Source organism: Calonectris borealis, chromosome 1, assembly GCF_964195595.1.
Source record: "Calonectris borealis chromosome 1, bCalBor7.hap1.2, whole genome shotgun sequence".
NCBI lineage: Eukaryota > Metazoa > Chordata > Aves > Procellariiformes > Procellariidae > Calonectris > Calonectris borealis.
Window position 1 is genome coordinate 75,456,678 of NC_134312.1, and position 25,716 is coordinate 75,482,393.

Sequence of the window (25,716 nt, forward strand, 5' to 3'; positions counted from 1 at the left end):
GTCACCGAAACAGCTTATCAAGAACTTGCTTACCAAAGTGTGCATTTTAAACCCAGAACACAAGCTACCATTGTACATAGCTCCCAATACAGTAACAACCTTGTCACTTTTGATAGTCAAGGATCTGTATGTTGTTTGTGGGGTCTGGTTTGCTTTAGGGTTTTTTGGGGTGGGGGAGTGGGGTGGGAAGGGGGCTTCCAAGTTTTGAAGAAAAACTGAACCTCTCTATGACTTACTCTTCCGTGCAGGTGCAATTTAATGTCATCGTGGGCATCCCATTTCAAGACGTCCTTTTCCAACGCTAACAAAACTCTCTGGGTTTCTGTTTCCATCCTGGTACTGCTTGCTGCTCTTACGAGCTTCCTCACTGGGCTGTCTCTTCAAAGACCAGCAGATGCAGCGCCTGTAGGAACTGGGGACTCCTGGACTTCACTACAGCAACTGTTGTGGCCATATACAGGACTTCAACACAATGGACCACCCCCAGTATAACAAAGGTTCTGACTTTTGTAGTTATACTTCCAAGTTCTGGATAACAGTGTGAGAAGCTGAGATGGTATATTTAAGGTTACATGTTAGGTTTTGTTTTGTTGGGTTGTGGGTGTTTTTTGGGGGAGTTTTTTTTTTAAAGCATGACTTGAAATGGAAAATTGTCCCCCCATTCTGACAATTCATCCACCATCCCCCTCCCCCCCCCCATTCTGACAAAAGTAATCTTTACAAGTACCTAAAAGGGTCTCAGTTCCATTCAGGTTTACAATAAAACAGTTAGTAATTTTGAACATAGCTAACAATAAATGACTAAGTGGTCTAGCCACAAGAGAATAAAGAACTTATTTTGCTTTAACAAAAATAAAATGTTTTCATTTTAGTCACTGAAGCTGTTCCAATGATTTGAATAGAAAAGGATTCAAGACTTGAAATGTAACTTTATTGAAAGCTTTTGGTAATAAAGTTTTAAAGGAAAGCATGCAGTACTTAAGAGTATGTTAAAACTCTTGTAGCAAGTAGTAGCTGATACACAACATCAATAAACAAGAAGCTAGCTGTTTCCACTTTATCAATTGCTTCTTTGCTGGCAAAGTCCTTAAGCATATGGTAAAGTGTGGAGTGAAATTCAGAATCTTCTTCTAGCTCTTCTGAAAAAGCTTCACTGGTTTCGGTGATCTTGAGCTTTTGTGCTTTCTGACCATTAAACATGTAAAGAGACCAGTCTTTGTCTTTGACAGAATCTGCTTTAAGATGCTCACTTACCTATTGCAGAAAAAAAATGTGCTGTAAGATGAAGCCCGTGACAGAGACAATATAAATTCCAGTATGGTATACTCATGAGTGTAATACAGAAACAAAACCAAGGTGCTGCTTTGAACCCCTAAAACAATATTAGCTCTCTGTGCTGAAGAGACACTGTACCAACACCAAAATCTTCCATCTAGTTTGCCTGTGTAAAATGCAAGGTTTGGCCACTCCAGCTGCTGCTCCTGACTCCTGTGGAGAGAGTAGCTAGGTGCAACAGGCATCATTTGTTTTAGTTCTTGCTTCTGGGATTAAGTATTAGGCTAAATATTTGTATGTCACATGCCTTTAACTCCAGAGAGTGGGAAAGCTTCTCAAAATTTCAACAGTATGGTATGTTCTGTATCTACAGCCACAACTGGGAGTGTTTTTCTGTCTGTCTGGGAGAAGTTTTAACCACATGTGTTCTAATTCACAGATGGAAGCAAATCAATGCTTAAGTTGCTTATTCCCCCCTTTACAGTAGGGAACAAATGAAACCCCATATGGACAAGAAGAAATTTCCAGGTATTAATTATAAAACTTGCAGATCAGATTGCTATTCAGAGGACCCCTACAACAGGATACTTCATGACAATCAGCATCCAGCTGCATCGCCCCAGCTTTGGCTAAAGCCTCACTGGCTGACCTATCAGTTACACATCCTAGCACATTAGCAAGTGTCTCTGTTACTGTGGTGCGTGTCCCATTGGAGATCTCACAAATGCATGAGCTGCGAAGCAGTGGAGAAGCAGGCTCTGAAGTTTTACTGACACGCACTGAGGACTGCTAAGTAGTCAACCCCAAACCTTAAAACTGCTGCACCAAGAGCAATGAAGACAATGTTTGAGAACTGTAGCAGTTAATTGTTTCTGCCTCTTTAACTGTGATAGAGTTCTGTGCTGGTTTTCTCTAGAAGTTTAGTCTAAACCCACAAACCTTGAACACTACTTGCTCTTGACCTGCTTCTAGATTCCACTTGCTCCAGGCAAAAGCAAAAGCAGACGCAACCAGTGCCATCTGTTGATATGCCCTAATTTCTGCTAGGGGAGCCTGTAATGCAAAAGCACAAGTTAGAAAATATATGTATCATTCAGTCTAATTCCCTGTGTTATACAAATGTAAGAAAAAGCTTGCTTTAACCATAATCCACTGGCTAAGCTGGCAGAACATTTGTATGCTTGCCACCCAATTCTGTACAACAGGTCTTCATACAAGAAAATGTTACCCAAGTGAAAAATAGGTGGAAAAAAACAAAAGGAAAACCATCTACTCTTGCACTCACCTTCTTGTTCACGGAGACATACTTGTGAGAATACTCTCCTGGGAAAATATTCACACCAGCTTTTTTCAAAACTGCTCTTAGGTCAACTGGACTCATCCATTTTCCTGTGACATGGGAAAGCACATCCTTCTCTTCCACCACTACCGAAGACAACATACACTGATTACCCTGTTGTACAAACCAGGGAAAGCGCAACTTACTGGTCATGAAAGCTCCTTCCTGCTTCAGGCATCAAATACTGATATCTCTGCTATTCTGGATATCCCATACAGTATCTACCACTCTGGGCTGTAAACTTCCATTCACGTATCCTGAAGAAAGCCACTTTTCAGAAATGACACTGGTCTACTGGCCCATGCTTATGCTCATACTGATGCTTTTAAAATCATGTCTGTTACTGAACTGATTTATATGGCAATAAGCATATGGATAATCATGGGTAACTTGAACCTTTAGAAGGAACAAGTAGCATTAGTAGTCGGTTGCTTGAAGTGCTTTTATTTCTCTTGGTATAGTTGGGAGGAGAGAGGAACAATTTTTAAGTCTCTAGCTGGCGAGAGAGTCCCGAATTCAGCAAGGTAGTATCAGTATCAAAGCACTTACTGGAATTTTGCAGAACAATCATACAGATGCTTTCTTCTGACCAGCTCACAGAAAATAACTGACATTAAATCACCAGTACTGTTCCTTACAGTGCTTGGAAAGGAAGAGATCCTCCCTCATTTTCACCGGCGCAGATTCAAATGTGAGATTCAAATTGCTCTTGTGGAAGCATCCCAAGTTCTTAATAAAGGACACTGTAATAATTCTATATTTTTTAAAAAATCTGCAACTGTTTTATAAAAAAAATTATTTACAGTACCTTAATTTCTATCTGAATTGTTGCAAAGACTGTAGTAACTATAAGTAGTGCTTCGTCCGTGCCAGTAGGTCGCAATTCCCATGCCTGATATGGCATGTTGAGATGAGCATCCTGGAGAAGTGCGATTGTATAAAAGGCACCCATCTCAAAGGTGATACTCTTTTCTTGTGTTTCATACATTATGTTGCTGATGCCATCAGTTCTCCACTGTTGGCCTTTACAAAAGGGATGAAAAAATGCAAAGATGTATATGTAAAGCTTCTGCTTGAGAGATGTGCTGGGGAAGAATTAGTTAGCAAAGACATCCTAAGTTAACTAATATTCACAGTTAAGATAAAATATTAGGCACAAAACAGAGAGAATTCATTTAAGGCAAAAACTCCCCTCATTTTAATTGTCTTTATGTACATGATTGGGCTAATTTTGACAGGAAAGCTTCTCCTTAATCTCAAAAGAAATACAAATATACTAATATAACTGTCATTTCTTACTTGCTATATAGCAGTCCACAAGCTCGTTTTGAAGTATAACTTCAAACATCAAACCTTTTTAATATGTTCTACTCTATTTCATGAACGTAAAGTCAGAGGTATTTTGTATTTATCTAACAACTAGAATATCACATTTGGTTTTTAACATTTAATTTTCATATTTTCACTTAATACTAATACATGTAGTTAGGAGCTAATTTGGCTCAAAGTGGACTTTACATGGCTGCACCCTAGCAAAACTTGATTTGTGGTATACAATTGTACTACTGCCCATTAAATGGTGTGTATTTTTTTCCAGTCATATTAAAAAGCTACAGTAAAAAGCCTCAAGGAGCAGTCCATTATTAGATACGATGCAGAAGCCAAACATAACAAAAAAAAAACCCAACCCCAAATCAATTAACACTGAAGTCCCCAAATTATTTCTGGGCTCTGAATTGGCTCTTATCTTTAGAGCTGGATTCTGGAATTAGTCAAACTCAGGTATAAATTCCATTATTCAAACTTAAAATAAATTTATGTCCTAAGTTCGTACCTGCAGGATCCCATCGGGCTATCACAGGATCCTCAAAATACATCACATTGTCCGAAAGCCTAAGCGTTATCTGTATCGGTGGATGTGTGGCATCTTCAGCCTCTTCTGGGGGATATGGGTATGCCTCCAATCCAACATCGAGTAACTTTGGCAAGACGGGAAAAGGACAGATAACATTTTTATTAGAAAATGCAGTAGCCTACATTTTTTCCTTTAAGTCCACCTAATCACCTGCAGAGTTTCCTAAAACACCATTTAAAATTTATTAGTATTAATGGTTTGCTAATATTGCGCATTCCCAACTACAATGTGGAAGACAGTAGAAGGGTGACTACCAACAGGCCTTTGAACCCTTCATGTGCTGTCGATGGTACCCTTAAGGCAGTGCCACCCAGTAGGCATAGTCAGTGTCTCCAAAAAAAACCAAGAGCACCTGAGAGGCAAAAGCAGACATAATTCCACTTTGTCAAAGGGAATGAAAAAGGTCACATGTGACTAGTAGTGCAGGTCTGTGTGCTCGTCTGGGAATGAAGATCCCATGCCTCTTGATCTGCCCACAGCCCCGCTTTCTTAGTTTGTATGGAATTTCACTTATTAAAGGTTTCCAGCTTCACAGTAAAAACTGTGAGGTAGGTTAGTGCTGCATCAGGCTCCATGAGTGGGAAAACTAGAGCACATATTGGCTACAGTCCTCAAATATCTTGCAGAGCCTGGAACTGAATTGGCAGTAGTTTTATAACCACCCTTCTTTAAGTGTACCTTTCACATATGAAAAACTACGAACTTCCCTCTTTGCTTTTACTTTGGCCAAGAGCATTTTCCAGCACACCGATCTGTTCTAGCCACGCTGATGAGCACTGACTGAGCACACACCTCTCTCAGTGCAGGCTGATCTGTTCCCTCCAGCTGCTCCAAAAATTGGCCAAGTGTAATTGAAAAATGATTTGAAAACTTGGTCCTTTAGTTTGCTCTCAAGCAACCCTGTACACTATATACGTACAGTGGTGGCACACCTCAGGAACAGCTCTTCAAGGACGACGGAGAAGAGGACTGCATGGGGTGTAATCTCTTTCCTCACTCACCTCCACCATACTCCAGTCCTTAATTTGTTTGACCTGAGGTGGAAGCTGCAGTACATCAATGTGGTACACGCCACCCACCGGTACAAACTGTTGCAAATCAACAATGTTTTCATCAGTTATTGCCTCTTCTTTTTCATTCGTCTCTTCCTGCATCAGTGGATCCTGCACTAAAAAATAACCAAACAGCATGAGTTAACTTGATGCTTAAACTAAGACACTGAAATTTCCCACTTTTATTTTTCACTTTTGCACAAAAAGCCCACGTGCTTGAAGTGCTTTATACTCTGCAGCATTTCAGCACCATCTACTGGTGTTCCCCACATCTTTTAACAATTAATTGAAATGTGGGGAAAGACAGACAGCTGGACAATGAAAAGCACTTCTTGTTTTGGTACTGAGCTTGTTAACAGATTAATCTCTGCTCTAACTTTGTAGTCAATTCGAAGTTACATACGAATAACGTTTTACTGACAAAATGAGTCACATCATTAATCACAGAAGAATTTCACACGTATACAATACAGTAGAGTCTGGACAGGTTTAGTAAGATTGTGTTGGTATGAAAAGAAATGAGGCAAATAAAAAGACATAAGGCACCTACAGGTTATGTGCTGAAGGTGAAAGACAGATGATATTTATGAAGAGCAAGAAGGATTTAACATGAACAAAATTTTCAGATAACAAAGATAATTCATATTTTTCTATGCATAATAATGTATATATTACATATATGTATGAATTTAAGTTTTAATTAATTGGAAAATGTTATTAGAAGGCATCAATGCCATGGACAAAAATGCCTAGAAATATTTTCTTTAAAAAAAAAAACACCCAAACAATCAAGCCTACATAAAAACATTGTACCGGATGTTACAGGAGGACGGAAGTTACTGTTGACAGGGATTAAGAAAAAGTGTTCAATACTGTAAAAACAGCTACTGTAAGTGTTTTGAAATTTGCTTTTAGAGAATGACATAATCTCAAAAAATGACAAATATCTATATAACCTGTCTTCAAGCTTTTTAAAAAACAAATGAAAATGGTGTTAATTTTATAATGTCAGATTTAGTTGCATTATGCTGAGGTTTTATTCTACTGTATTCACACAACAACATAATGTTCCTTTGCAGTTATTCCCAGCAAAAAAATTACAGGAAGTAAAAACCATTTTACTATCATCAGCCACAGTGATAGCTTGCACTTTAACTTGCTTTTTAAAATAATAATACAAAAATATTTAAGTGTTTTCTAAACAAAACTATTCGTTCTCCCAAGCTAAACTAACTTCTTAACACTGGTACAATGAAGTTAAATCCAGAGAACTGCAGTAGTTCTCGCTCTTTTCCCTGTTGCTGCATTCCTGGTTTTTCTCTCTCATCTACCTGGCTGCCTGTTTTCACTGAATTTGTGGTAACGGAGTATCCTTTCAAACTCTATTCTGGAAAGTGTTTGAATGGGTTTGCAAATCATTAGCATGCCATAGTTTCATAAGCCTTTTCTCCTTATTAAAGCAGATGAAGAAGCCTGAAGACATTCAGGTATAATTAGTAAACTTCTGTGCACATACATTTCACCTAATACTATGGTAGGGATTTTCAAAGCCTTACCGAAATAAAATAGCAAATTCCTCCAAATGAAGCCCAAGTTCTTCATATTCTCTTGAAACCCACCTTGTGTGAGTGGTCTTTAGGGTCTAGTCTGACAACTGGTTGCTTGAACTGTGCTCAGCAGAAAGTGGTGTGGGGTGGGCTCTGGGTTTTTTCACAACAAAGAAAAGGCTGTACAGTTCAGCTAAACTATGCTGAATAGTTTGCAGTTGTTTTATTTGAGACAGTACTACAAGAAAACTCCCTCTTATTAAACCAAAGGACACCACAACACTGAAGAAATTTGTAACTTACTTATGTGGGACAGAGAAACAGTTTTAGTTCCTAGAATTAGGCCCTCTTTTAGCAAAGTGTATCAGCATGTATCTCGCTTTAAGCGCACATTTAAGTAATACTCAGTAATATCTACACTACCTGAGTGCCCACCATTATACATATTTGAGTAATTTTTTTCTGAGAAAGTCAATCTCACTAGACAGCCTGGCAGATTCATAAAGATCGTGTGTCTCACCCATAAACATACATAAACATATGCATAATAATACACAAATGTACATAAACATAATAAACATGTACATGAACATAAATAATAAGTAAATTAAAATAAGTGTGGGGACAAAATCCATTTTCCTCTCTGTCCTATCTTCTCCCTGCATTTAACAATCATTAATAGAAATGTCAACAAAACTGAAGTGTTATCAAAACATCAATATATTTATAAACTTTGTTCCATTTGCATAGAGATCTATATCACAATGTCTCCATATATAAAATAAAATATTTAGAATAAGTACTTTTGTAATGCTGCATATAAAAACTAACCGAATACCTTGTGATGGTATGTCCAAGATTTCTGATTTCTTCTCAATTTCCTCCTCTGTCTCATTTTTATCAGCTATGCTACTGCTGGTTTTTTTGAATGAGATAGCACTCTATATAAAAAGCAAAAGACATTTTTTTCTTTAGTCAAAGATAGACACAAAAAAGAAGAGGGTATCACCTCCTTCAAGGAGGCCCAAGGAGAAAGAGTACAGTTCCACTCCTCCAGCAACATTTGCACCAATCTTGCTACAGGGTCAAGGTTTGAGGAGAAATCATTTCTACCTAGATAGCAAAAATAGTTTTGATTAAAGGTACTTTCCAACTTTGGAACCGGATATATAAATACAGATAAACATAAAATAATTACTTCATTTCCATAGCAAATTCCATCTCGATCTCCCCAAGTACCATACAAGCACTTAACCTTTTTAGCAGTGTGGGCACTCAAAAATTATGTTTTTTGCTAACTTTACAGCTAGAAGAGTGACACAAAGAAAACTTAAGCCAATGTTGAATCCAAAGCCGTACCTAAACTCTGCCAGAACCCCCACTTGCAGTCTTAGCCTGTGCCTTGCCCATGATACTTATTCCCTTTCTCACACTGTTTTCTATTTTCAAAACATTACCCTAGATTTCCAACCCAGACACGAACTCATCCCTGTCACAGCAGACTCCTCTGGAAGCACAGCGGTAGACAAATGGCAATTCGGTGTCCAAGCCACCCCTTTGGAGGCACAGGCACCTCCTGTACCCTGTGCTGTGCCTGCCAGTGCGCGGGAAGAACACACATCTCCTGAAACAGGACAGAAAGTGAGGGGAAAGAAGTGTTTAGCACATAAACGTGGGGGAACTCAAAGCAGAGCCAGACAGGAGGAGAGGCTGCAGTAGCTGAGAGAAGTGGAGTCTTCAGAGGGAACAGGAAAATTCACAAAACTGGATTAAGAGAAAGAGAGTAAGAGCTGGGAAAAAAAAAAGAGAAGGAATGAAATGAGGAGCCTGAAGAAAGTCTGAAAAATGTAGGTGAAAACTGACAAAAGACAAGATTTGTCATACAACAAAGAAAAAAGGAACCAAGAAAAATGGAATTTCAGGCACTGATTCACTACAAAGGTGCCGGGGACTGAAAAGGAAAAAGGCAAAGGTTGTTGCTCCAAACATATTAAGGCGGCATAAAACATGATGTTTTACAGTTATTTGTGCAGAAATTTTAGACAGAGAACCCGAGTCATTTACCTGCAGGTCGCAGAAAGTGAAAAACCCAAACCCAGTAAGAAAAATACAAAACTAAGCAACCGCCACAATATCTAAAGCCAACATACTCCATTGAAGAGTGTTGATGAAGAGAATCCAGCAGCCAGAAGCGGTATCGGGAAAGCCCTCTAACTGGCAAAGCTTCAGCATGCAGACACGGAGCAACCAAGTAACTGCACAACCATGACCTGCTGAACTGAATCCTATTCTGCACGCTGCAAATGTTCCTAATACTGGATTCCTGCAGTGATTTTATGGGGCTGTCAGTTTCTCAGAAGCAGAATCTGGACATACGTCACAGATTTATGGAAATATCTTACAATGGCACCTGACGTTCCTCATGGCTTGATCCTACTCTTAAACTGCCAACCAAATGCCAACTCATGCATGTCAACTGCGTGGCAACTACCACACCCTGTCCAAGCTTCCCTTTCTACCTTCTGTATGACAGTCCTTGGTCATCCATCCTTCCATTCCCTTGAGAAGATCTATGGCACAGTATTAACACAAGCTGCCTTTTCCTATAAAACATTTAAGAACCTGGCTCGCTCCGGCATAGGACACATTAAGAAGCTGTTACACTGTGAGTTGGCCTCGAGTAACAGCAGCAGTGCAGAACATCCTTTTGCGGGATTTTTTACCTACCTTTCTCCCATCAGAACACGTTTCTTCTTCAGCGGGCATGTTGGGCTCTTCTCTGACTGTCTTTTCCTCTTCTTCTGGTTCTTCTACTTTGGCTTTTGAATGCTGAGTTAACTCTTTGCTATCTAAGACTTCCAGTCTTGGCACACTCTGACAGTGCAGCCAAAGTGGAGACACATGGTCATAATAAGTATGCAATATGCGAACAGCAACACTGCTCACAGCCAGTGACTTTGGAAGGTCAAATCCATGCTGTGTATCATAAAATATGTGATTTTTGAACCTGTAAATAACAGTTACAAAAAATTACATTCCCTAGTAAGCTTGGCAGCACTTATTTTTATATTTCTTCATAAGTTGATGTTTTCAACTTCAAACTTCAAAACTTTCAACTTCAATAAGTTGATGTTCTTCATAAGTTGATGTTCTTCATAATTGATGTTTTACACTAGAAGTTACCTAAATTCTCTTTTGTCACATTGCACAGTCTAAGAAATAGAGAGGAATGTCACGATACGCTTCCTGTCTTGTACTGACAGCTGTCTGTAAGCCCCTCCAGAAAAGCTGTAACTGCATTAAAGGGATCAGGAGCTGCAAAAATAACGGTCCTGATAGGAGGGCAAGGAGGCAGAATCAGACGGCAGCTCTTCTACACAGTACATTCCTGGTAAAACAGACTAATTTAATGGGCAAATTCCTACATAGGTGAAGTCACCAGCTGTCTGCGTTACATCAGTCTCAGCATCTTCCACATAAAATCCAAAGAGATACACAGACGTAAAGGTAATTTTGATGATCAACAGTATTACACAGCCACCGAACTTTGTGAGTGTAAGAAACAGGCTAAGAGCAGCATAGGAGGCCAACTCGCATCAAGTCAAGTATCTAACCTGTGAATTTGGGTTCTTTCATCAGATATGGAAGTTTCTTGCTCATTGCAATTCCTGGCCAACCAAACCCAGAACAATTCAAATAATACTTATTTTCTGATAAGATCAGCTAGTCACACATTCTAAAAATCTTCTAGTAAAGCAACTAGAAGATTTTCTTGGTTGAAAATTTTAAGTGCATCTCTAAGCTGACCAAAAGGCTTTAACACCAACCCAAATGGGCTCTTCCTGCAGGTCAGTCTGACATTGCTCAGGACCCAGCCTTCTAGTTATCTTAGCAAAGCTTGCAGCAACAGATCCTTATCAAGGCAAATTTTACCAATTTATTCCTCATATTTGCAGAGTGGGAGTAGGAAGTGCGCTCAAAAGTCTTGTTTTGAAAAATATATCAGTTAAATGGTAATCTAATTAAAAAAACGTCTTAGATTCAGAAGCCACTATGGAGGATATTCCAGGCTCTAGAATCCTTTATCTGCTTTGCAAGAAACTGTAACAGCTTAGAAACTATTTTAATGCATCAGCAAGAAACATTACTTCCAGAGGAATTTCAATTCTCTGCATGAGTTTCATTGTTTTCCTTTAAAAATTTTTCTGGCAGTAACAGGGTTCTTCTGTAGCATCTTAAGAAACAAAATTTATATATATATCTTTTTATACATATATCTACATATATAAAACACTCCTGTTCCTTGAATAAAACTCTGATGTAACCAGTACCTTCCTTAGCAACAGGTTGGTATGAAATCCATCAGTTGGGAGTCCGTAGAACAAAAGCTATTCAATGTGAAAAAGACTATGAAAAACTGGTTCTTGGTGTTTACTTGACTTGGGTAGACAGGTCCAGGCCTCATTTCAAATTAAGAATTTCAGTATGCTGTACCTTACTTTCTTCTTCAGATTGGCCCAAATACAAAAAGTAACATTTTTATCCTTTATGACTGCCTGCATATTTCCAGTGTCAGAATCTTCATACATATTAGCTGTCTACAAAGAAAAAGCAGATTAAATCATGTTTTCTTCTTATTTATATCACTTTGATTTACTTACATTTACACTTGAATAAATAAGAAAAGACATGTAGGAATAAAAATACACCAGACCAAGCTCAAGTATGTTGTATTTATGTAGTAAAACATAACAGTTATAGACTCAAATCTCTTTGTTAAAATTTGAACTATGTTCTTTTTCTTCCTCTGACTCCATCAATTCTGTCAGTCAAAATTCCGCCAAATATGGGATCTTTCATTATCCCCTTCAATGGTACTGCCTATCTCCCTTAATCATGTGCCCACAAAAATACTTCTCAGGACAAGTTTAAAAAAAAAAAAAAAAAAAGACTTACTGAGCAAGAAAGCACAGCCCACAGCCTATCCCACAGCCACTGCATAGATTATTTTATATTTTGGTCAATATACAACTTGTGAAATGATAATTACATTAGGAGTTTAATCGTAAAGACGATCAAGAATTTCACATTTCTTAATTTGCAGAGGTTTTGACTGTGAACAAACATACAACTGGTTCACTATTTGCTTTACTTCTTTTCCTTTTTTTGTTTCCTCTAGCAATATTCTTTTGCTAAACTTACTTACATATATGATTAATATACTTAAATAGCAAGCCGGATCACTACCTAGACAACCAGAAAACTGATTCCCAAGTACATTTTCATTTTCTTGATTAAATATTTTTTACTCTTGCCAAGATCTCAGTTTAAAAAATATTTTAGTCATATTAACTTGTATTAAAAAATGTGTACAAGCTAACCTTACGACCTGCTTTTCACATTTGCAATTTTTTGTAGTCAACTAACTTTAATTTAAATCATTGAGACAAAATAGGAAACAAATTTCATACAGCACCCCTCGTTTTCAACATCTCCAAATCTCACAAAATGTCACAATAATTTAATATTAAATGTCTTAGCGATGAGAATTTCCTCTCTAAAGTTAAGATTTGCAGAGGTTTTGAAGACATATAAGTCTGGTATCTGCTATACACAAGATTTGGAAACTCAAATACTAAATTTGGAAACTGAAATACTCATGTCTCTGACAATTTATGAACAAACAAAACCAACCGTCACAACAAGACACTTGTAGCTAACCTTATGTGCATTGGGCATATTACAACTTTGAAGTAGTAAAACTTTCTTACTTTAAGCAGGTGTTCTGTTGCTCCATTGTACTTCTGATGAAGTAGATTCTGCAATTCCAGAATAGATTCCTGGTACTGCACTGTTTCTTCTTCTGTTATCTCATTTGGTGGTGTGTCCAATAAAATAAACTGCAGCTTCTCAATTAACTAGAAGACATTATATGTGGGAAAAGTATCTCTGTTTTGACACCACCCGTAATACACTGTGTGTTCTGTCATAAAAAATGAGGCAAACTTGCTTCCTTTGTACCTAAACACATGTTGGTTGCAGAAGTAATTTTTTTCTATTCTATCTCTAGAAATTGTGCTAAGCCAGCACTATCAGATAGACAGTTAACCATGCAAAGTGCTGGAAATTCCAGGGTCAAGTCTGCCTTTCTTCATTCCTCTAGTCCAATTCCTTCATTCCTTAACCTGTGGGCTGTGAAATCTTAGCTTATGAAATAGATCATTTATTGAACCAGTTGGTCATGTGAAGAAAATTTTGGTCAAAAATTAGTTTTAATGAAAAGCTTACAGCTTTATTTTGGAAGCATATTTTCTATAGTAATAATCTCAGCTATGAAATCTTAAAAAAAAAAAAATAGGAAGACATACAGCAATCACATTTTAATTTTCCGAACAATCCTTAGCGTGAAGTTTGGAACTCTGTCATTACATTGTTGTCTTCCACTACATGCTTGTATAGAACTAAAAAATTCCTAGCTAGCGAAAGGGACCTGCAGCACTGAGATGAAGGGAGGATCAGATTACATTTTATGCCTCCCTTCAGACTTGCCAGACTCTTCCTCCTCTTAGCCTGTGGAATCGCGGTGCCACTGCTCGTTAAAGGTGTGGCAAAGCAGCAGCCGAATTGTAACTGCTACTGTCTTTTTTGCACCTTTAACATGGTCTTCCTTGAGACTGAGGTGGTCCCTGTCAACTCTGAACTGCTGATCTACATGACCTCACAGTTCAGAGTGTTTAGCAGTTTCCTCTAAAAACATGGAGAACAGGAAGGAAATGCTCAAGTGCTTCAGACCAAGAGAAGACAGCCAATCTTTTTGACATCACCTTGCATTTCCAGTAGGGGCGAAACAAAAATGCCTGTGTTCTAGTATCACATAATACTCTGCTGAGCATACAGTGCAAGGTAATATACGTTCACAGGGCCTGAAGTAGCTGTAACTGCTTCCATGTTGGATGGGAAACACAGAGCGGGGGCAGGAAGCGTGTTTGTGGGAAAGACATGACAGCAGGGAGAAGAGTGGTGAGAAGGAACGGAAGTGGGCAACTGCCAGGCTTTTTGCTTGGGTTGCAGTGTAGAAGAGGAATGGAGGAGTTATCTGTTGAAATTCTTGGAAAGGACCGGCACATCCCCTGCTGTCTCAGAAAAAGGCAGTATGCAGAAAGTGAAAATTGCAGCACCTGGCAAGCATTGCGAGATAGGAAATCTAACGCTCGGAACCAACCAGCCCAATGAAAGTTGTATTACGCATGTGACATTCACCCCCAATTTCTGGAAGACCCCATTTAACTTTCTGAAAAACACTATAAAGTTAGCATAAATGAAAATAAAATCTTACACTTACAGAGTAGCCACAAATTGCTTAAAATTGCCTCACAAACTGTCAATGGTTGGTGGCTTGCATTTTGGGAACTGCTGCTCCTGAATGACACTTTACTGGCTGTGTTACACAAGAAGGCTGCTGTCCACTGAAGCATCTATATACGACACGAACTTATATGTTCTGGCTCAAGACATAGCAGGGAAGATGGATGTTGGAATACTAGAGCTCAGTGTAGAAACATTACACACACATCCCTTAAATGCACTGCATATTTAAAGTCAATAGTCATCTTTTTTAGAGTTAAGAATAAATTGGTAATTAAAAAAATGTGAAAACTGAAGAAAAACTTCTGGGTTTTGAAGGTTATAGCCAATTTCAGTCATTTGGCTGCAAAAAAAAAGAAAAAAAAAGAAAGGGGGAGAGGGCTGTTAAGGGTGTGTTCTGGTAAGTTTAAACTAAAAAATACCACTTTAACACTTACATTTAGCACCTGTTTTCCCTTCTCCATCACAAGATGAATGTCCTCGTTTTGATCTTCACGCCATAAACTCATGAAAGTATTTATTTCCTGCAGTACAGTTGGGTCAGGACTTCCATCACAACTGAGGTAATGCTCCCACTACAGAAAATGTTCAAAGAAAAGTAGATATGGGCATGTGGTGCAAATGACTATCATTATTACAAAAAAAAGGAGGATTCTGAAAGACAAATACATTGCAGTGATACATTCACACCTGCATCTAAACAGGACTGTATCACCACCTGGCTTATCACTATGCCAGAAAAAAAATGGTTTACTCTGATATTAATGTGTTAAGATACTTCTGCCCACCTAACATTTGCTGTTCATACTTAGTCATTTATTAGTGGTTTCTGTTCTGCTAGGTAGAGCTTGCATGACTACAAAACCAATGAATTCAGCACCTGCCACAAATGAGGGGCTGAAAGAATAAATGACTGAGAACATAAATGAGGAACCAGTGCAGGTGGAAGAGGCAGATGGTTCTCAAACCAGATACTGCCAACAAAACCGAAAATTCCCACGCTGGCAATAAAGCTGCTTAAGAGCCTTCTACTCCAACATGTTTATTTCTCCTTTCTCTGCTTTTGAAGGAGATCTCCTCCTCCTCACCAGCACCAATTCAGCTGTTACAGAAACCTCTGGTGGGAATGTGAAGTCCTAGATCTTTTTTTTTTTTTGAATAATTTTATTTTCAAATCAATTATTAGTCATTCTTATAGGTGGGGGAATCAAAAAAAAATCCACGCCAGGCTAAACCCACTTAACTCTATACATGAGCTTAACATTGGCTCATGGGATCAATTTATCACCTCTAATGTAATTTTTTTCATCCATATAGTAAGATATTAAGGAAATATTGCTGCCCTGCTTACTGTGAAGATTGATAACGCAATGTTACTGAAGAATGCATTATAATGTAAAATGGATCTTTTAAAGCAAAAGCGCTTGTATAATTGCATTCCCAACCACTTCCATAACCACTCCTACTGACTTCAAAAAAAGCAATAATAGGCGAGTGCTCAGTGCACTGGAAACTCCTGTATAAAAGACTGATCAGTCTTCAGTAATTAAAACATCTGATTTCTTTTTTTTTTTTTACATCTTTGCACTTAAAAGAGACCTTCAGTTTCACCACCAGGAAAACATATCCTTAAAAATAACAGCACTTGCTCTTTGAGAAAAAGGGTAATTTTAATGAAAATTTGTAAGCGTATCTGTTAATTTGAATTGAAATTGTTCAGAAATGAACATGGAAACTCAGCATTTGGTATTTTTTTTTTTTTTTGCCCTAAATATTCTTAACAACAGACTAATGCAAACTCTAGTATTTCCTATAATCTACCAGTATTTTATTTGAAGATTTATTTTTAAAATAATAGTTCTATTTTGCCATTGCTTTTCAAAACAAAAAAATTCTTGTTTCTCCTTCCAAGAAATACTCTTCAGAAACATCCATAAACAACTGTCACCTTTCAAAATGACTGACAGATTCTCTTGTTCACAAGAATAATAAAGTCAGAACTTGTCACCAACTGAAAAAGGTAATAAACATCATCCAAAGGTGTCAAGAGGTAACTGTGAAGTTCTCATGCCGCACCCTTGTGGCAACGAATGCCAAGGGCACAGTGGAAGAGTGTAACCAGTGTGCCTGGGACCTCTGTTCCCTCTGCAGGGCTCCTGAGGCCACAACTGGAGTGCTGTATGCAGTTTTGGGTCCCTCAATACAAGAGAAAGAGTGGTAAATTGGAGAGTCCAGAGGAGGGATATTAAGATGGTTAGGGTACTGGAGAAAATGTCACATGAGGAAAGGCTGAGCTTTGTTCATCTGGAGAGGACTAACAAAGCTAAGGGAGGAGATAATTACAATCTACCAGTACCTAGAGAGGGGCTACAGAGAAGTCAGAGGCAAACTTTCCTCAGATGTGCACAGGGGTGATGTGACATGACAATTAGGCAATGATCGCAAGCTGTAACAAGGGAAATGCCAATTGGATTTAAAGAAAAATTGCAGAGCTGCCAAAAAGGTTGCTCAGAGATACTGTGGTATCCCCATCCTTAGAAATTTTCAAAACCCAACTGAGCACCTTGATCTAACTTCAGAGTTTGCCCTGCTTTGTGCAGGAGGTTGAACTATATGAATTTCTGAAGTCCCTTCTAACGTGACTTATCCTATGATTCTAAATTTGTTCCACAGAGGCTTTATAAAGGATTAAGCAATATGCAAGACAAAGAGAAAATCCTGGTGTCCACAAGTTTATTTAACCTTACCTGGAACCAAACTGACCAAATCTCATATCAAACTGTTACTGAATGATGTTTCTGCAAGATGGATTCACAAGAGTGAAATGTTCTGCTAGTGTATTTCCATACCTTACTATTTAAAATTTAACTTTACAGGCATATAGTTCTATTGGGTGATGATTCAACCACCATGTATGTCACCCTAAACTGCAGACATTAACTCTTAGCTGCATTTTCACATATTTCCAGCCCTGATATCTGACCCAGATTTGTGCCATGTCCTTCAAAGTTTTGGCCAATCTCCCTCCAAATGATGACCTGTGATATCCAGGAACCACTGGAACAAATGTCAATTGTCTCAAATTCTACAAAAATATTTTTAAGCCCTGGTAGAGCTTTTTTTATGGAATTTTAAAAGTAGAATGAATTAAAGATTTAGAAAAGGAAGGACAAATACCAGAACATTTGAAACCGCAATTCCTCTTGACTGCTGGGGTAAGCTGTGGGGCCCTAATACCTTGATCAGCCAGACAGGCTTCTCTTTGCCAATGTTTCTTTTCTGTGTACACCAAAGTATGGAAGATAGAGGAGAGTGAGGATGGCCACTTACTACCTTGAGATGGAACTTGAAATGCAGTCATAGCACACACCTAAGCTCAAGAAATGGAAGCATTTCTGGATCCTGTAATGGAGACATAGCCTAAAGTCTCTTCATTGTCGAACCTCTACAACACTGAGCGAATTTTGGAAAGAAAGCTTACCTTTGCATGTGCTCTGTAATCTGTTTTCCACTGCTGTGCAGACAAAAACTTCCGTTCCAGTGAATGAAGTTCTGCTAGTTCAGATTCCCTTCGTTCTTGATCCTGTTCATATATCAGAGGAGTTAAATATTTGGTTTACTACTTAGAATAATTTTATATAAAAGAAAAAAATTTAGGATATTTGAATGAGTTATCATTTAAACAATCCAAACACTGATAACTTGCTTTTTTATGAAACATTTAATTGAGAAGACTGCAGCAGTTCACAATATGTTATTGTCATTACATTAGTTGCTGAGCCATATGATAAACATAATGTGTCACATGATTGTTAACCTCTCACTTGAACAGTTTCCATATCATCATCCTGGAACTACCTCTAAAGAGAGCTGATGAAAAATGTAAGCACATGTTGGAAAAATGTGTGCAAGATGATTTATTTTTTCCGTATAATTTTTATTATTTTAAATTTATCTTCTCTCTAGGGGCAAAATTCTGGGAAGGACAAGAGGCACAGGCAAGAGTGACTTTTTTCTGGGGGGAAAAAATAAAATGTGGTACATCTTTTTTTTTTTCTTTTAAACACAAAAATATTTAGATATTACCAATCAGTTTTTGTTCTGAATTCCATTCATCTTAGAAAAATAAACATACATATTCAAACACACACACACACATATATATATACGTGCACAAATCACTGCATCTGTCCTAATAAGTAATCACTTCTAGAATTTATACCAAAATTTTCCTGCCACAACTGCCACAAATGTAATTATGGGGAACATAAAAAATATATCCAATTGAAAGTATAGTGGAAATGGAAAAAAAAGAAGTATTTATTCAAACTGGAGTATCACATATCCCAAAAGTTATTTAACCACAGCATCTTTATGTATCAAAAACAGGCAAGACTATCTTGTCTTAGAGAATTTTTCTGAATCAAAGCAATACTAAGCCAAATATTGGCTTCCTGAAAGAATACTATAGAAAAAAATTCAGCACCGTTTCTCTTGACTTTACATGTAATGTGTTTTATTTAATTACTAGTCCAGCTCACTACCTTCTCAACTTGTGGGATCATATGAAAGAGTACCTTTCAGTGATTTGGCTAGATTTTTCATTATTATTTTTAATCTAGTGATGCTAGAAAATTTCCTCTACATTGTTCCCAACATTAAGGACATAAGGAAATTCCTTCCCATTCTCACACTAAATTATTGATATTTTACAGACCTTGTCACAAGTTTAGAAATAGGATTAGAATTTTTCAGTAACTATTGAGTATGAACTAACTTTTGCCTCAAGCTTTTCCATCTGCTCTTGTTCAATTCTCTCCTTTTCAAGTCTTGCTGCTTCTTCTTGTTGAGCTTGCAATCGGGCTTCCTCTGAAAATTGGGAAATATATCAAGAGCATAATTATATTTTGCTTAATAAAACCAGACAAATTATTTTCTTATTAGACCTAATGGCAAAACAACCATAATAATGAGCAACACAAAGGTGTATCTTACATTGCGCAGAAATCTTCCAAATGAGACAAATTACTTTGAATGACAGTACTAAAACACACTATCTATGGCACTGGCCCTATCAGCCTGTGACCGTAGAAGTGGAGACAAGGACGAGCAAGCCCTCTTTTTCCCCTCAGAAACAGTGCCCTCTCCTTTATCTACAGCTTGGACAGGCCCAGGTTCTTAACCCAATGTCTATGGTGAAACTGCCTGAGTGGTTCAGTCCCAAGGTAGTCTTGTCCTTTCCTACAACCTTTTGTAGGTACCTCAATCTTATAGTTACTTCTTCATTGAAATCCTCTCCAGGATCAGTTACTCCTGATCACAGTTTTAGCTTTTCTTTGCTGCCACAGGGACTAGAAAATCAGAGAGGATGTGAAAACTAAAATTGTTTTCAACCTCTAAGCATTCAGCTTAAGCTAGTACAGCCTATGCGTCAATACAGATGTTCCCAAACAGTGCTTGAATGTCACTGCCTGCATGCAAATCACTTCAAATATATCTGTGTTGCATGGAGGCAAGAGCAACAGCAGTTCCCAAATCTGCCTGTGCTCACCTGAGCCACTACCCCCGTCCACAGAGGTTAAGAGTGATTAGTAGTCACTTACTATTACTAGCAGGCATAGCATGCCCAAACCCCCACCAGGATGGATTAACGGCAGAAAGGGAAGTAGGAGAGATGGATCTGATGTTCAGACAGGGGTATTGAGTTATGATGCCAAACTGCAGAAGCAGACATATTCAGATGGTGGGGACAGGTAAGTCATGCAACTGGGATTTCATTTGAAGGGACACAGTGATATAGAATAGAAAGATCTCGAAGAAGTGGGTGGAGAATCAGTCACTCGGTAGAGACAGAAGAAGTAAGCCCAAGCAAACTATACTTCAGTCTAGCCTAGTTTGTAGTCACCTTATCTGCTACCCCTTCAGAACACCAGTTAGCCCCCTGCCAACAGAGGTATTTTGTTGGCCTTCTTTGGAAAAAGTCCTTTTCAGAGAATTTCTCTTGCCTACTGATAGCTAGGCTTGGAAAGGGTGGGGGGGCGGGGGGAAAGAAAACCACAAAACACTGCATTTCTAACTTGCTGAGAATGTTTCAAAAGGTAATGGTAAGAGAGAAAAAAAAAAAAATTCATTCTTTCAGCCATCCTCCTTCCCAAGTTCCTAATGACGGTAGAAGTAACTAGAGAAAAGAGTATGGCTCTAATAGGAAAGTGAGGTGTGGGAGGTGGTAATAAGGAACACAGAATTTGGCCCACACAAGAAAAGAGGGATGAATCACCTGTATTTGTGAAATACAGATATTGGTGCACATATATAGTTTGGGAGATTACTTTCTGTCCATTTATTTAAAACCAGTGATTTGTGCCATCACATTCCCTGTAAATGAAGTGCACAGTACCTTCCTCTTTCAGCCTCCTTTCTTCTTCTTCTTTCTGTAACCTCAGTTGTTCAGCTTTGCTAACTTTCTTTTTGCCACCGGACTTAATGTTTGCAGTAAATTAAAAGAAAACAAATGTCAATATTACTTTAATACGTTTTGGGAGGTATTCACCCTCTACAACATTGCCCTTCTAATCTGATCCCTGAATTAAGATTTTAGACTCCCTACACAGTCATTGAAGCCTCCAGAACAGCAATTCACATCCTGGACTCAATTTTCTTCTCATTTTCATGATACAATATATGCTTTTACAATTAATATATTATTCTATGCTAGACACTCCTGAACACGACCACAATCGGAGAATATTAAAATCTCTTGTTTTAATGTAGAAATTGAATAATAGGTAGATCTGCTAAGAAAGCACATTCTTCAAATGTTTTAGAAAATACTGGGAAATGTATTTTGGGACATAGGCAAGTCTGGCATTTAGAAGCATCTATTTCACAAGACAACTAACAGAGAGTTCTCTCTTCTGTCGTTAAATCCTAACTGCAACTCAAGACAGTTAACTGTTCAACCTCTAGGCTAATCCTACAATAACTATAGTTTAAATTTGGGTTTCTCAGAAATTATCTTCCTGATCAATTCTTTGCAGTCTGGGTACACATTTTAAAAAAATAAAAGATGAGGTAAGTAACATGCAAAATCTGTGTTGTGTAACGGATTAACCAAAATAGAACACTTATTTTTGTCCTGTAATTCATAGATTCCTCACTGATGACACATAGAAAAACTTGATAATTGGAGCTGTGCACATGAGGCCACGTTGCCTTCAAGAGACTTAAACAGCTAGGATGGGGAAAACATAATTCTCTTTGGATTTGAAGATACTTGCTAATGGACCCTCTCTTTTTACCTCACCAGCAAAAAGACTGATTCTTGGATGGGTTTTTATTTTTTATTATCATTTTGTTTGGTTTTTGTGTTCGTTTGTTTTTTGTGTTGACACAGTCGTGGGATGTTTAATCAAATCTGTAGGATCAGCACTGACACTAGAAAACAGCACTTAAAATAAAGACACACAAGAGGAAAACACTGATTTCTGTTAAAGCAATAGCAAAAGCAGCCAAAGGTTGCAATCCTCACCAAGCACATAGTTACTAAGGACTAAATTATCTTTATTCAGTTTTACTCAGTGTTTACACAGGTAACACTGCCATTGTATTGCACGCATAATAAACTTGCGGTCAATGTGCCTCGACTCCATCTGGGGTTGATGGAACGATACCAGGGAGGAGTGCTGTTCCTGAAGGCAGATACTGCAAAGACAAGGCCTGAATACAACAAAAAAAAAGGGGGGTGGGGGGTGTGGCAGGAGGAGAAAGATGGGCCAGGAAGTAAATCAAAACAAGTTCATGGAGCTAGTAAAGACAAGGAGGCTGATTTTGTACTGAACTGGAAAATTAATTCACAGCCAACGTTATTGTTTATGAGTGGGACAGATAAGGCTATTTTTTCTGTACACATGAGAAAATAAACCATGATATTCTGCATAGGCTCCAGCATACAGAGAAAACAAAGATTGACAGCAGCCTAAACTACGGTTGAAAGCAAAGGTATGGATGACAAAAGACAAGGTGTCATGGAAAACAAATGACTTGCATTGGTGGTGTATCTACGTACCAGCTGAACAATGGTATTCTACCACCGACACACACAAATGAAAGAGAATTAAATTAAATTAAATGTTTACTTTTTTAAAACAGAGAAAATATGGAATGTAAATGGGTTCAGAGTGCAAGGCACCGAAAAGAGGAGGAGACACCCTCTCTACCTAGGCATCTAACCTGGATGTTGCACATCAGAGAGCTGAATCCCAAGTCCCCATGCCATCACTGGTGAGAGGCAAGGGCTTACAAGGATTCAGTCAGGTAAGGTAAAACGACTAAACCAGTATGAGTTTCATCCTCAGTGTCAGCATCAAAGGCAACTGTTAGGAACCCAATCCTCCTCTTCCGCTGAGAAATGGGTACAGAATGGTACCAATCCAGCAGAGTAGCATAGTGCCCCTCTTGCAGAGGTGTAAATAAGGCAATAAAGAAAGAGGTCCAACAAAGCTGACAGGGAGAGACAACAAAAGAGGACTTACGTCCAGACAGTTGCAAATGAACACGATGGTATTATGAAGTCTTCCCACCCACTCTCCCCAAGTATTCCTAGTAATTTGGTAAATATTGTTACAAGTAATTCAGTTGATAGGGAACTTAGAAATAATCAAGGAGAACCTTTGTCATTTATCACACAAAAAAAAAGTGTGTTACAAATACTGTTATTTCACATTTTGATTCTGACTAGTATATTTTCAGATATAAATAACTACTTGGAAAGCTATTCACTTTACACTACTTTGCATGGCAATAAATATATACATAAATGTAACTTTGAATACAAAGGTTATCATGAAGCTTGAACAAAAACAACGGTGAAAATTTAGTGCCAACAACAAACGTACACTCACCAGAGTTAGTGTGCATCTTATCACCTTTGTTACCAAAGCATTTATTTGCAAAATTCTCCTAGAACAGAGTCAGTAAAAAACACAATTCTACCCATTAAGATTTCGGGGAAGAATCAGTGCCTTCCAGTTAAACAAAAAAACCACCGTAAATCTTTGATTACTTTTCTTCCAGTGAAAATGGAAAATCTGCTTGTTTCAACTACTTGTAATCACTTTTTAGTTAACTTCTTTTCACATTCTTATGACTTAACAGAGTACTGACAAATTTGAGATGCACAATTCTCCCAGGAATACATTTGAACGTGTTCTTTTTTGAGGGAGGGGTGGATAATTTCATTATCACTGAATTAAGAATAATCCACGGGTATGAATTTATGCAATCCAGTTTCCCGTGGACTGCTGTCTGTTGTCCCCCCTACCCATCATGTTCTGTGTCCAGCTCGTGGCTCAAAGCCAGGACGCTGGCTCTCTGCCTGGACATCCGCTGCCAAGCAAAACACAGAGCGGCTGCGCTCGCCACCTTCTCTCTAGTAGTTCTGCAGGAACACAGCCCAGCCTCCTTGCAAAGGCACATAAGCTTGGCGTCCTGGAGATGCCTGTTCCTCTTTCAAATTTGATTGAGCCTGACCAACTGGCTCAGAAGAAATACAGATGAAAAAACAAAAAAACCCCACCTTTTTCTTTTTAAAAAGCACATTTGCATACAATTACGGTGTCACAGCACCTTTATTATGACAGAACCCCTTAAAAATAATGTTTTGTAGACATTAAGTCCAGAAGTAACTGATGCTTACTTTAATTTCAGTATGAAGTGCTTTGTAATTTTACTCATATAATTTCCAAAATAACAGAATTGTCCTGGCACACTATCTAGATGACCACTGCAAGGGTCAAAATGCTGTATGTGAAATAGAGCATATTTCTGCCTACCTACCTTTTTTTTCTTTTTTGGACCCTAGAAGATCAGGGGAGAAAAAAAAAAAGGAAAGTGAGCATCAGAGAACAGAGTATCGAGTATAAAGGAATAATTAGAAAATACAACTATTCCATAAAATTAGATGAGATTAACTATTGAAAAACTATAATGACAATAATTTCAATATTGCCGAAAATTAGCCACTAACACATAACTCCAGACCATCATAATTTATCAGACTAGATTACACTTATGGTTATAGATATATATCTACTTATTCCCACTGTTAAAAAATTAATGTACATGAACTATGCAATCTAGTCTGAGACATAATTGTGTCACAAAATGTTTTCAGTGTTTTCTGAACTCATCAACTGATACTGTGTGCTACTCCTAATAACACCAAATTACATCATGCGATGACTTAGAAGAACATAGAAACACCATCGAGTCTTTTGTCATTTATGGGGAAACTGCACATGAGATGAAGAAATGTAATTAGGGGCCTTCTCCAAACGACTACAGGAAATAAGGGCAGGTTCTAGAAAGCCAAACATCTAACAGCAAATCCCTTGTCTGACTTACCAGTTACCTTTTCTATGCAACGTCTGAATATTGCCATGTGAATTTACGTAACCGCAGTGTGATTAGTTCCCCACACGAGCATACTCCCCGCGGGGCGGAGAAGGGGGAAGACGGCGCAGGAGACAGGCTGCGCCCGGGAACGCGGAGGAGCTGGCTACGGCGGAGCCATTCTCACAACCACGAGTCAGTGACCTCCACGCTGGGTTTGACGCCAAGCAGCCATAGTAACAAACCGTAGCGCAAGAAGGTAGATGAGGGGACTGCAGAAAAGCTCGCGCGCCCTTCAGCTGATTTTTTTCAGTCTTAAATCTTTTTTTCCACGCACCGGTACCTCGGCAGCCCACGTGCAATACTTCAGTCCAACCCTTATCCCCTTCACCACCTGAGCAGCGTCTCAAGGCGCCCGTTACCGTTGCTCTTGCCTGCCCTCTTTACCTGCAGGAGCTCAAAGCCCTGCGGCTACACCGGCACCGGCAAACCGCCCGGGCCCACCGCCCGGGCACCGGCCGCTGCCGCCCGCCCGCCCGCGGCAGCAGTAGCAGTAGCGGCAGCGGCAGCAGCTGAGGGCGCAGGCAGCTTAGTCACCCGGACCGGGCAGCGGCAGCCCCCGCCCGCCGTGCTGCGGCCCCCCAGAACCAGCGGCCGTAACGGGGAGACGCCCAGGCCGCCCTGAGCCGCCCGCCCCCGCCAGACCGTTCTCACCATGGCGCCGCCGCCGCCGCGTTGCCTAGGCGACCAGCCCCTCCTCTCACGTGCTCGCGGCCGCCAATCGCGTCCTTCCTCCCTCCCACCGCCCCGCCCCGCCCCTAGCCGCAGCCGTGC

At 38.9% G+C, this 25,716-nt stretch overlaps 2 protein-coding genes across 18 annotated transcripts in view; one reads left to right on the plus strand and one right to left on the minus strand.

Moving 5' to 3' along the window:
• The window catches only part of IRAG2 (inositol 1,4,5-triphosphate receptor associated 2), a 41,207-nt gene extending 39,998 nt beyond the window's left edge, over positions 1–1,209 (plus strand). For all 4 annotated transcript variants that reach the window (XM_075161024.1, XM_075161006.1, XM_075160997.1 and 1 more), the window contains one exon: positions 249–1,209. In XM_075161024.1, the coding sequence (XP_075017125.1) occupies positions 249–492 (244 nt within the window). In that variant the 3' untranslated portion in view covers positions 493–1,209. The remainder of the gene's footprint in view (positions 1–248) is intronic.
• DNAI7 (dynein axonemal intermediate chain 7) lies at positions 910–25,673 on the minus strand. Of its 14 annotated transcripts, none has more exons than XR_012675344.1 (17): positions 25,597–25,673; positions 24,328–24,348; positions 20,891–20,972; positions 19,271–19,362; positions 17,975–18,076; positions 17,671–17,772; positions 14,931–15,068; positions 12,900–13,046; positions 11,623–11,726; positions 9,856–10,135; positions 7,967–8,069; positions 5,531–5,697; positions 4,449–4,593; positions 3,423–3,637; positions 2,561–2,700; positions 2,215–2,328; positions 910–1,254 (listed from the first exon to the last, which is right to left on the minus strand). XR_012675344.1 is itself a non-coding variant. In XM_075160873.1 (17 exons), exons 1-17 carry the CDS (start codon positions 25,597–25,599, stop codon positions 979–981), a joined length of 2,259 nt encoding a protein of 752 aa, XP_075016974.1. In that variant the 5' UTR covers positions 25,600–25,673; the 3' UTR covers positions 910–978. The 14 variants fall into 14 exon arrangements, 13 of the variants coding, with proteins under 13 accessions (XP_075016974.1, XP_075016994.1, XP_075017001.1 ...); XM_075160873.1 differs by having other exon boundaries at positions 2,561–2,728; XM_075160893.1 differs by lacking the exon at positions 20,891–20,972 and adding an exon at positions 23,394–23,451 and having other exon boundaries at positions 2,561–2,728; positions 25,597–25,621.
• Between the last annotated feature and the right edge of the window lie 43 nt (positions 25,674–25,716).

Bases quoted from the DNA above. Each gene is read 5' to 3' on its own strand.
- DNAI7 (XM_075160873.1), bottom strand. The intron at 5,698-7,966 runs GTATTCGGTTAG...GTTATTTTTTAG, and splicing joins CTTGGACATACCATCACAAG to TGCAGGATCCACTGATGCAG. The intron at 2,729-3,422 runs GTACTGTAAATA...TTTGTACAACAG, and splicing joins CAATTCAGATAGAAATTAAG to GGTAATCAGTGTATGTTGTC.